Source organism: Balearica regulorum, chromosome 22 (assembly GCF_011004875.1).
Source record: "Balearica regulorum gibbericeps isolate bBalReg1 chromosome 22, bBalReg1.pri, whole genome shotgun sequence".
Classification (NCBI taxonomy): domain Eukaryota; kingdom Metazoa; phylum Chordata; class Aves; order Gruiformes; family Gruidae; genus Balearica; species Balearica regulorum.
This window is the reverse complement of record NC_046205.1, coordinates 7,243,626-7,255,207: the sequence shown is the minus strand read 5'-3', so window position 1 is coordinate 7,255,207 and position 11,582 is coordinate 7,243,626. Positions and strand designations below refer to the sequence as shown.

The window sequence follows — 11,582 nt, the reverse complement described above, 5'->3', positions numbered from 1 at the left end:
GTCCAGCGCTGCTGCCGGTGCGGCCCAAGGTCACGGGGAGCCGGCGGGGCCGGACGGTGAACAATGACCGGGGCCTTATCTCTGCCCACAGCCCTTCCTGCGGCCACGGCTGCGTGTCCCCCGGGACGGGACGGGGCAGGCGGGAGGCAGCGGGGCCATACGCACACCCCCACACCCCCACACCCCCCCATGGCACAGGGCTGGGGAAGGAGCGGACCGTCCTGGCGCTGAGCCTTCAAAAAGTTTATTTACAAATAATAAAAAGCAAAATAAATACAAAAAGTCTTAAAAGTACAGCCCGGGGCGGGGGGGGGACGGGGGACCTGGGCTGTGCTGCTGCGTGGTCCCGGATTGTGGCCCCACGGGGACGGGGACACTGCGGGGCTGAGCCCTGCCCTGTCCCCGCAGTCCTGGGGGGGTGGCAGGGGCCATAGCACCATAGCGACGGGCGGGGGGACGGCGGGGACCCCAGCCCTTTCTCCAGCTGGCAACATCTGCCTCGGGGCACCTCCAGCCCTGGGGGCACGGATGAACACCCCCCCCCCCCCGGCACTGCTGGGTTATTTTAGCCCTCCAGCTCCAGGGAAGCTGGGGGGGTGCAGATATGGGGGTGCAGGAGCCCCGGGGGTCCCGCTGCAGGGCTCCCCGTGCACGTGCCCGCCCGCGCTGGGCGGTGGGAGGAGGGCAGAGAAGCCACCAGTGCTGGCTGGGGTGGGGGCAGCCACCTTTGCAGAGCCCCCAGCCACCACCGAAGCCCAGCCGAGCCCTGGGGCAGGGGGATTAGCGGGTAAATCCCACGGGACGCAGGACAGGCACCCCCGGTCGCACGCCCCGTGCACGCACCACTGCACCCAGCCGCCGTGTCAGCACAGCGGGGGCACGCGGCCCCCAGGGACGGGGACCCAGGGAACGGGACCCAGGGAACAGTCCCATCCCCCTGCCCGGCGGCACGGGGGCTGTGCGGGGGTCCCACCCCACGGGTGCCCCCGGGAGGGGACGGAGGGGCTGCGGTGCTGGGCAGGGCCATCGTGGGAACAAGGACATCTGCGGGGCTGGGGGGCCCCAGGGTGGGGGCACCGTGGGCAGCGGGGCGCTCATTTGTGGGGCATGTCCTCCATGCTGACGCGGCCCCAGACGCCCACCACGAAGGTCTCCACCTCGCACTCGTTGACGCCGCGGGCGATGCGGAAATGGCCACCCTCGCCCCACGCCGTGCCCCAGGAGTTGGCTGCGGTCTGTGGGGGGGAGGGGGGGGTGGGAAATGGGACACGGCTCAGCACTGGGTAGTCCAGCTCAACACCACCCACCCCCCCCAGTCCCTGAGCTGAATCCCACCCGGGCATGGGAAAGCAGCTCTTGCACCCAATGACTGAGCCCCAACAAACTCATGACACCCGCCAACACTCACCCAGTATTTCTGGGTCTGGCCATCAGGCAGCTGCTCTTCTCCCCACCTGCATTGGAAGGGCAGGGCAGTGAGTGGGGGTCCCGGGGCACCCCCTCGGGCTGTGGGCATCACCCCACCAGGCACTGCGATGTTGATCCTGCTTGTTTCCTGGCCCCGGCACCTCCCCGAGGGCCAGGCCGAGGTATTTACGTCCGCTCCCAAAATACAGGCAGGTATATTTAGCCATGGCGAGGAGGAAGGAAGCTGCCGGCACACGGCAGTGGGACCCGCTCCCCTCCTCAGCCCCTGCACCTCCAACCTGCCTCCCTCCGTGGGTGGCTGAGCACCGTGCTTTCATGTCACTTGTGGCCACAGCCCCGGGGCAAGCACTGCCCCCCCGCAGGGCTCCCCCCCATCCCACCCTGCACCTCCCTTCCCTCCTCACCTCCTCTCCCTGGCTGGAGGAAGGGGATGCCTTTCCTCCCATGAAGAAAACACCTCTCCTGCCGGAGCAGGGCTCTCCTCACCCCCCCCCAGCCACCCCCCACCTACCCGGTGATTTTGACTGAGTGGGTCCCGTGTCTCTGGTGCTTTGGCCCCTTCCCCTCGGCCACCGGCGTGTGCCGATAGATCCCGCTCTTGTACATGAAGAAATCCTCGTGCACCTCCAGGATGGCTGTGGGTGGGGGGAGAGGGTCTGGGGGTGCTGGTCCTGTCCCGAGGGACGGGGTGCCAAGCTCCGAGGGATGGGGTGCCAAGCTCCCGGGGCTCCACACCCCCCAGGGTGGAGGATACGGGCACCGGGGACACGGGCCATCGCCCAGGAGGAGGGACGGCAGCAGCCAGATCCTCCCCCGGTGATGTGACAAAACTCAGAGGAGGATTAAAAAAAAAATAAAATTAAACAAAACCAACTGCTGAGAGGGAGATTAAATCTCAGAAGTTAATGAGCAACAAGTGCCCGCTGGTGTGGGCAGCGTGATGGGCACCCCGGGGCCGGCAAGAGCCCGGCGCTGCCCGGACATGTGGCTAAACATTAAGCAGGGAGCGCAGCTGCGGGGGGGGGGTGGCTGGCTCCCACCCCGGCCCCTGGCAGGGCAGCGTCCCCCACCCACCTTGTCCCCCCAGCCACTGCTGCACCCAACTTGGGGGTACGCGGGTGGGGTGCCCCGGCCGGCTCCCTACCTTGCACAGGGCCGTTCTCCAGCAGCTCCTTCATGATCTCCTTCTCCTGCAAGCACAGAGCTGGGTGGTACCGGGGCCGGGACCCCCGGCACTGCCCTCCCCACCCCCCGGGGCCGCAGGCAGAGGCTGCCCTGGCCCCCACGGGTGGGTGCTGTGGAGATGCCGGGTGGAGAAGCAGCTGCCCTGGGGGCTTCGCAGTGGGTTTTTCCCAGCTTCACCTCCAAACTCGGCTTTCCCAGGCAAACCACCCCGAGCCAAGCCCCTTCCCGCTCCCCACACCAAAGGGCTCCCGCTTCGCCCACGCTGGCAGCTCTGCCCTGCCCTGCCCGTCCCGCGGGCACTCACGCTGGAGGAGAGGCGGTAGGCAGGGGTGGACTGGTAGATCTCGTTGGCGTGGGTCTGGGGGTTGGGGCAGCGCGCTGTCGCCTGCCGCTTGCCCCTGCCCGCGGAGCGGCTGTGCATCATGCAGGGCTGTGCCGCCGGCTGGCTCTCCGGGCTGGTGAAGGGGTAGCACTCGTCCGTCACCACCCTGGGCCGAGGGACAAGGACATGAGGAGGGGAAGGACCACCCGGCTCCATCCCCAAACCCCTCTTCCCCAAAACCCCCTCTCCAAAACCCCACTCTCCATCCCACCAGGGCTGGCAGCCCTCGGTCCCCGCTTGCCCTGGGGACAGGATGTGCACGGGGCACCCCTGAGCCTTGAAGCCCCTTATCCCACCCCAGCACCGGGGCAGCCTCTGCCATCCCGTCCCCACTCACCCCCGCCTGCGGAGGTACCACCAGGCGCCGTCCAGCCGTCCCCCGCTGCAGCCCCGCTGGTTGCGGGTGTCACAGGACAGGAGGTTTTGGGGTGACAGGGCTGGCGTCATGTGTCCCATGGAGTGGATGGAGATGCGGTCCGAGGCGACGGCTGGGAGCGAGCGGGGGGTCAGGGAGCGGCAGCTGCTCCCCCAGGTCCTGCCCCGCTCCCCAGCCCCGCAGCAGCAGGTTTAGTGCCCGTGCCCACCGGCCACCCCACCCTGTCCCGTGCCATCTCACCCGCCGTGGAGAAAGCCCAGGAACCGGCGCAGTTGCCCTGGTCCAGGGGCTGGTGGATCATCCCGGGCCACTTCGCGGCTGCATCAAAGTGGCGGGGCAGCACCTCGTTGGAGTCCATGTTCACCTGCAGAGGCAGAGCCATGAGGGGTGCTCACCTCACAGGGACCCCCCCGCCCGCAGCCGCCCATCCCCAGCAGCTCCCGGGGCACCCTCGGAGCCGTGGCCCCCCGCCAGCGTTAGCATCCCCCAGCCCCAGTGCAGGGCCCCTTGGGACGGGGATGACCAGCACCTGAATGCCCTCTTGTTCCAGAGGAACCGGATCCCTCAGCTTTCCCTAAATTTGGGCTCCTCAGCCCCAGAAGCTCCTTGTGCAACAACAGCACCAAGTGTCCGGTCTCAGGCCCCAGCAAGGGCAGCGCTGCCCTGCTGCAAGTGCACAGCACCGGGTGCCTCGAGCCCATCGTTACGGCCTCTGGCCAGCTCTCGCCTGGCCGCTGACTCACCCCCCCCCCCCCGCCTTTCCGCTTTGGGGAGGGATGGGACGGTGCGCCCACCCCGGCCTCAGCCTTCCTGGGGAGGACACGGTCGTGACACGCAGCTTATCTCAGTGCAAGAAGCGCCTCTAAAATTAAACCTAGCCGGGAGTCAAGGCCACGGCGCTGAGCGTGCACCGCGCGCGTCGCTCGCTCCTCACCAGCACCCATGGGACACCCGGCCACTGTCCACCCCAAACGGGGGCTGGTTTCGGGTGCAGCCCGGGGGCAGGTAGAGGCACCCCGCTCACAAAGTGCTGGCGCAGCCGGCTCTGCCGACTCAGCAGCTGCGGGGCCAGCTTTCCGATGGGAAACCGGCACGGAGAAGCGGGGTAAAAAAACAACACTGGCAGCTCGGGGATTGTCAGGGGGAATTTGCTGAGCTGCTGTCTCCAAACACAAGGGCTGCCCGCGGCACCCACCCGACACGGCCCCTTCCCTGCCTCCCCCCAGCTGCAGAGCCCCTTCCCGGGGACGGGGACACCGTGGGGACATCGCTAGCCAAGGGGATGGTGAAGCATTGGGTGAAGCCATGCAACAGGCAGGCTCAACTCTCGGCGTGCCTCAGTTTCCCCTTGCATCCAAGGGGCCCGGGGAGGGTGACTCACATGCATCTCGTTCATGTTCATGACGGTGGGAGAGGGTCGGAAGGTGCCCAGGCGGTGCCGGATCCCGTCCTCCAGCGTCATGCCCCAAAACTGGCTGTAGTTGGCGGCTCTCCAGCTGTGCGGCAGGAGGGAGCACGGGTCAGGGATGCCCCAAAAAGCACCGAGGGGCGAAGCATCCCTTTCCCCATCCCCCCGGTGCCCCGTCCTTACCCATAATTGCCCCTGTTGATGGCGTCGATCAGCTCCCCGTCCATCAGGCAGGCGTGGTCCTCGCACTGCCACTGCCCGCCGGGGCCGCAGGTGCTGCGGGGGGAACGGCACCGGGGGGACGGTCAGATGGGGAGGGACGGTGTCCCTGGGGTGACCGGGGGACCCCAGGCGGGTGCTGCCCCCACCCAGCCGAGGACCCGCTGCCATCATGGGCAGCCAGTGAGGGGCTGGGGCTGCTTCTGCAGCGGGGTCTGGGGGTCACACTGCGGCTCAGCACCTCAGGACGGGGTGAGGTTGGGCCAGGAGCCGGCGGGCAGCCCTCTGCATGGCCCTGGGGGCTGTCCCCCCCCCCCCCCCCCCCGCCCCGGTCCCCGGAAGAGCCCTGGGGGCAGACAGAGCATGGGATGGAAAATCAGCTGAAAAGCAGCCAGGCCTGCAGACATCAGAGCGGGGCTTGGACGCCAGCCCGGGGAGGGGGTTCGGGGCTGGCAGTGCCCCCCCACCCCGGGGTGAGCTGCTCTGGCCAGGTTAGCTGGGAGCCCCGCAGCACCCACAGGGAGACCCAGGGCGGGGGGGGGCTGCGGGGGGGGGGGATGTGCCGGGTCCGGGTGCCCCTGGGGAGCCCTGGGCTGTGCTCCCCCTCCACGGTCAGCAATGCTTGGCATGCTCCCTCCTGCCCGCCGGCCGAGCTCCCGGCTCGCTCTTCCCTTTTAAGGAGCCGTGCGAGGCCGAGCCGTGTCCCGCCAGCCCGGCCCCGATCCCGCCGGTGGCACCTGCACCCCTGGCACTCGCCCCAGCCCCAACCCCGAGCGCTCCTGGTGAGCGCTGCTGACCCCGCATCTGCTGTGAACTCCCCGGGGACTCCCACGGGAGCACCTCGGGGTGCAGCCCACTGGGTGCCCACGACAACACCCCCTGCTTCACCCGGGCATTGCATCCCCCCGCTGCCAACCCCCCCCGGCCCCGCGGGAACAGGGCAGGGACAAGGTCTGGGGTGAAGCGCTGCAGGAACTGATGCTCTCCAGGCGCCAAGTGCGGGGGAAGAGGATTTTGGCAGAAGAGCCTCGGCCCCCAAGGGCCAGCGCTGCTGGGGACAGGATGCTTTCCCAGCAGCAGGGACCGCTCATCCAAGTGCGCAGCTCGGGGACCTCGACCACCCTGGGGCTCGGGGACAGCCTCCAGCCCTGCATGCCTCCGCACACTGTCCCGGAGAAACGCCGGGGCTTCGGGGAGGGGTCGGGCTGGTTTTTCACCTCCAGCTCTAGCACACACGCCTGCACACACGTGCACACACACGTGTTCATGCCCTCACACACGCCCTAGACAGAGCCTTTGATTTTCCTTATCTGCCACATCGCTGCGAGCCAGCCAGCCCCGCTGTGCTTGCTCCTTGTCTACGGGCAGATCTGCGCCTGCAGGTTCCCCTATCCCCCACCTCCGGGATGCCATTAATACCACCGCAGCCGTTTCCAGATAAACCCCACGCTGCAAACAGCGAGCTCCTGGCACGCAGCACGGACGGGCTGCTTGCACCCAGGCAGGCGGCAGGGCCGGACTCTGGCCGCTTGGCACGGCGCCGCCACGGCTGCCAGCTGCAGACGCGTCCCGTCAAGCTCGGGCAAGCTGGGCTTGGACCAGCGTGGCCAGAAAAACGCCGGCAGCGCCGGGCCCGTGTCGGCAGCCCGCAGCCAGCCCGGCCGCGCACTAACCCGGCAGAGTGAGCGGCTCCCACAAAGGCATGTGCTGAAACTTGGGAGCGGCTCAAGGCCCCGGGCTCTCAGCTCTGAATACGCCAGAGTAAAGGCGTTTGGCACCAGCCCCCGCCACCCAGCTCGGGCTCTGTGCTCCCGCTCCCGCCGAGCCGGCTGCCGGCAGCCATGGTGCTCGCAGCCCCCCGACGTCCATCGTCCGGGCAGGCAGCGTGCCAGCACCGCACCGGCAGTGCCCGCATGGCGCGAGGAGCACGGAGGCACTCACCACAGGTTGCAGTTCTCCCGGTACGTGGCTCCGGTGGGGTAGCTGCGGCCGGCACGGGCACAGCCTGGATGGAAGAGGGGAAAGCCCCGGTGAGCACCTTGGCTGCATCGGGGGTCCCGCCAGCACCCCCATGGCTCCAGGGGGTAAATACCAAGGGGAGAATAAATGCAGCCCTTAAAGCCAGCTGCAGCTCGGCACCTCCACACCTGCGTGCCCGTCCAGCCGGGATACAACGGGTCCGGCTTGTGCCCCATGGTGCAGGGCGGGAGCAGGGCTGGCCCAGCACCAGGAGGGTTAACCGTGGGGCTGCACGTGGGGCTGCCGAGCAGAGCCGGCCTCGCACGCACAGTCTGGCGGGACGGGGATAAAGGGGCCAGTTGTACCCGGGAGCTGGCTCTGCTCTGCAGGGACTTCTTAGAGAGCCTTGTGCAGCGCGGCAGGGGCTGCCCGTGCCCCCTTCTCGCCCCCGTCCGCCCTGCCCGCCCCAGCTGCCAGGCGGGTGAAGTCAGGGCCAGCATCCGCCTGCCCCAGACGTGACCGGGGAAGGCGGGATGGAGCCCCCCCCCCACTCTGCCCCACAGGTACACACCACTGGAGCTGCCCCTTTGCCCTCCGCAGCTCTGCCCGTGGGGAGGTGCAGGGCATGGGCTGTGGGGCCACAGGCCGCTCCCGGCCCCGTTTTTGGGAGCCCAGCCCCAGCCCAGCCACTTTGCACAAGTTTTCCCAGCTCCGAGGGGTGCAGAGCAGCTCTGCAGTGAGGGCAGGGCTGTGGGGTGCCACATCCAGCTCCATCCGTTCTCCCGAGGGGCACCAGCGGCATCACTCGGCACATCGGGCACCCCAGGGCCGGTCCCTGGCACCCACGGACCCTCACCTGGGGCTTTGGGGAAGGGGGCCGGGATGCCCAGGCAGTACTCCCAGAAGTCAGGGCAGCAGTCAGAGATGGTGCGGTTGCAGAAGAGGTCGCAGTAGCAGAGGGTGTCGTGGTAGGGCACGGTGCAGCCGTCGTCGCGGCCGTGGCAGCAGACGTCCCCTCGCTGGCAGTAGGACCCGCTGGCATCGTAGACCCCGTGCTCATACAAGCCAGGGGCCAGCTCCCGGCGGGTGCGCACCCGGGAAGCCAGGGCCGCCTGGGCCAGCGGCCAGAGGCAGAGCAGGGCCCGCAGCAGGCGCATGTTGCTGGCGATGTCCCCAGACCTGCAGCCGCTGCAGAGGGAGGGCGGTGAGCAGGTGGGGGGCAGCCCGGGGCCGGGGGTCCTGTGGGCACAGGGCAGCTCCACACCCTACTCCAGCCCCATCCCGCTAGGTCACCCACCCCGGCCGGCACCCACCGAGCCCCGAGCCGTCTCCCGGGCCATCTCACCCCCACCCTGTCCTCCTCCCCCAGGACGCCCAAAATCTTCAGGTTTCTTAACTCCCCTTGCGACCACCCTGGCTCCGGGGACCTGCAGCACGACGCCTCAGAACCCCGGCTCCTCCCTGGGTGCTCACTCCCCGGGGGGGGGCCGTGCCCACCCGCACCTTAACCCCTCGCTCCAGAAGCAAAACCCCAGCAGGACGGGGCTCCCCAGGGCACCCGGTCCGCGGAGGCGCGGGCAGTGCGATGAGTTCCCAGGTCTCAGCCCGTGGGGGACGCTGGGGACCGCGGGAGAAGGGGAGGGGGGGCTGGTCCAAGGAACCCCCGGGGCACGACCCCCCCCCGTCCCGTCCCGTCCCGTCCCGTACCTGCCGCACCCGCCGTTCCACGCCGCCGCCGCCGAGCGCCTCCTCCGGCCCCGCCGCTCCTTATAGCCGCGCCCCGGCGGGGGGGCGCGGGGAGGCGCCGGCGGCAGCCACGATCCGGCCGGGCCGCGCTGCCCCTCCCCGGGCGGAGCGGAGCGGAGCGGGACGGGGCGGGGGTCGGGCCCGGGGCTCCCGTCGGGGCGGGCGGGAGAACCGCGGTCCCGACGCCCCCCGGCCGGGGTCCCCGGCGGCACCTCCTCCCCCGCGGGGCCGGGGGTTTCCTGCTCCCCGCGCCCCCCCACCCCGTGCCCTCGCAAACTCGGGGGTCCCGGCAGCGCTGCCAGCACCCCCCGCTCCATCCAGGGGGTTCCCCACTGCTGCCCGGGGCAGGGTGTAGGGAGAGGAGGAGAGGGGGGCTGCCTGACTCCCCCCTCCCAGCACCCCGGCTGCCGTGCAGGCAGCTGGATGGAAGCGAGACAGGGACATCCCATCATAGCCCGGGACAAGGAGCCACTGTCACTTGGAGTCAGCCCTGTGTCCCCACTGCCAGCACCAGCATCCAGCCAGGTGGGCTGGGAGGGGGGGTCTTGGCCGCCCCGCAGGCTCCGGTTCCCTCTGCGGCACCAGCGCTCGCTGCAGGGCTTTGGCTGCCTGCCCCCGGGGGCTCCTGCCTGCCCCGGGGGCTCCTGCCTGCCTCTGGCCCACGAGGAGCATCTCCCGGGCGCTGCCAAAGGATTCCTGGAAGATGCCTCATGGCAGGCAGGATGGGAGGCACCGTGGGTGGCAGGAGGCAACGGGGGGTTCCCCGGGCGGCGGCGGGAGCCAGGAGCAGGGGCTGAGCCAAGGGGCCGTGGGCTGGGGGGCTCTGGGCTCCCCGCTGCAGCCTGCGGGGAGGATGCTATAGCCAGTGCTTGCACCCTGTGCGTGGGGAGCACTGCAACCCACTGCAACCTGCTCCCTCAGACCTTGAGGTGCTCTGGGTGTCCAAAGGAAGGTCCTGCGAGATCCCCATCTGCTGGGACCCCCGCCCGGCTGCCTGGCCAGCGCTCGAGGATTGGCCTTTTTCTGCAAGCGCGGCCTTGGGCAGAGCGTGCTGAGCTGGAGGGCTGCTGAGCACCTCAGGAAGGAACTGAGTCCGGCCCGGAGTCTGGCTGTCTCCAACCACACATACTTTCTCGGGACTGACAGGAATCCAGAGTGAGTCATGAATACCCCAAGACCCTCAAGGGACAAAGCAAAGCCACTGGTGAAAAGGACATCCCCAGCTTCTGCTGCCGGTCCTGGTCCTTGTGCTCCTGCCAGGCAGCTCCCTGCAGCAGCAGAGGATGCCGTGGGGCGCTGCCGGCAGAGCTGGCCCTTCCCGTTCCTGTTGCAGCCCCCAGCCCACCCCGGCCGATAAGAGCTTGTGTGCGGAGGTGGGAGCAGTGACAGCTCAAGTGCTTGCGAGACACCCCCCCTCTTCCTGCAGCCGTGCTCGGCGTGCCAAGCGTCGCTCTTGGTGGGATGGGGCGAGCTGACGCTGCAGGGTCATGGCTCACTCTGTCCCTGCCATTGGCATTTTCTCCCCTGCGTGTCCCTGCCAGCCAAGCCTGTCCCTGCTCCGGGGAGTGGCACACGTGGGGGAGCCAAGGTGGAAGAGGGCAAAGTCCAGCCTGGGCACCTTGGGCCCACATGGCTGCGGGAGGCAGAGCCGAGCGCCGTGGGCTGGCACGCACGCCTGCCCTGCCCTTGCTGCAGCCACCTGCGGCTGCTCTGGGGGAGAGAGAAGGTCCCAGCACCCGGCCCCCACTGCGTGGAGTCGTGGAAAGAGCCCAGACCCAGGTGGGTCGTCCCCAGATACCCTCCCCCCAGCACAGCAGGGACACGCACGGGCTCTGCCGAGCTGCACCCATTGCACGGTGCTGCTGTCCCTGTGGGGTGCAGGGTGAGCACCCCTGGCGATGCACAACTCCGTGGTAGGGTGAAGACCCCGCAGCTGCAGCGACGCATCCCTCCAAACCCACCCGGGAAAGCCACCCAGCTGGCCGGGGGAGTTGGGCAGAGGCTGGTGCAGCGCTGCCCCGGCACAGCTCGCCCACTCGGGGCTTTCCGTTTGCTGCCGCGTCCTGGCTTCCCCTTCAAAGTTTCTGCTTCAAAGGAGCCCCGCACGCGAGCCAGACTGCGCAGCACTGGCGGCGGCCGAGGCTCCCTGGGGATCGCGCCCCACTCGGCACTCAGTGGGGTGGGGGGACCTGAGTCACCCCAAGACCCCCATCCCAGCAGGCTGGGGCAGCTCTGGGGGCAGCGGGGCCGGTGCAGCCAGGGCAGGGAGGTGCTGGCCCCGTGGTGCTCAGCACAGCCCAGTGCTCCGGGACGAGCCAGGAATGCGTTTGTTGGCGAGAGGCAGCCAGGAAAGGCAGGGACTGACCTGCGGCGAGCCCTGGCTTCCTCTCCAAGCCAGTGCCGGGGCAGGGCAGCGAGAAAAGGGGCCACCTCCGGCCCGCCGACATTTGCAGGCTGTGGGACATCGTCCCCGCAGGGTGCCAGCACACGGGGCTGGGGTGAAGGCTTCGCCACCCCTCGAGGGGTTGTGATCTCCGGGGGAAGGGGGCTCGCAGCCTCGCCTCCCCTGGGATGGCACCACGGCATCATCCCTGTTGGGAACACACCGTGACGATGGGGACACACCGTGACGGGGACACACCGTGACACTTCTGAAGAGGCAGATGGGGCACGGCCCTTCGTGGGGCAGCCGCTCTCCCCGTCAGCCGCGGGCTCCAAACGCAGGGCACGGGCCCCTCTGCAGTGGCGTCAGGCCTGCAGCCCCCAGGCACAGGGCACCGTGGAGCTGGGAAGGGCGATCGAGACGGAGCGGGGGCCCCACTCCCGTGTCGGGGGGGCGGCTGCGGCTGCAGGGGAGCTCAGGGGGACAGGGAGGTGGC

General features: G+C 69.2%; 1 protein-coding gene across 2 annotated transcripts; it reads right to left on the bottom strand.

Annotated features, from left to right (window-relative positions):
• Positions 1-228: 228 nt before the first annotated feature.
• TINAGL1 (tubulointerstitial nephritis antigen like 1) lies at positions 229-9,035 on the bottom strand. Of its 2 annotated transcripts, none has more exons than XM_075774107.1 (12): positions 8,665-9,035; positions 7,814-8,196; positions 6,940-7,003; positions 4,963-5,055; positions 4,753-4,867; positions 3,612-3,735; positions 3,333-3,483; positions 2,918-3,101; positions 2,573-2,618; positions 1,940-2,063; positions 1,409-1,454; positions 229-1,235 (listed from the first exon to the last, which is right to left on the bottom strand). In XM_075774107.1, the coding sequence occupies exons 1-12, from the start codon at positions 9,018-9,020 to the stop codon at positions 1,095-1,097; spliced, it is 1,827 nt and encodes a 608-aa protein (XP_075630222.1). In that variant the 5' UTR covers positions 9,021-9,035; the 3' UTR covers positions 229-1,094. The 2 variants fall into 2 exon arrangements, with proteins under 2 accessions (XP_075630222.1, XP_075630223.1); XM_075774108.1 differs by having other exon boundaries at positions 7,814-8,145.
• Between the last annotated feature and the right edge of the window lie 2,547 nt (positions 9,036-11,582).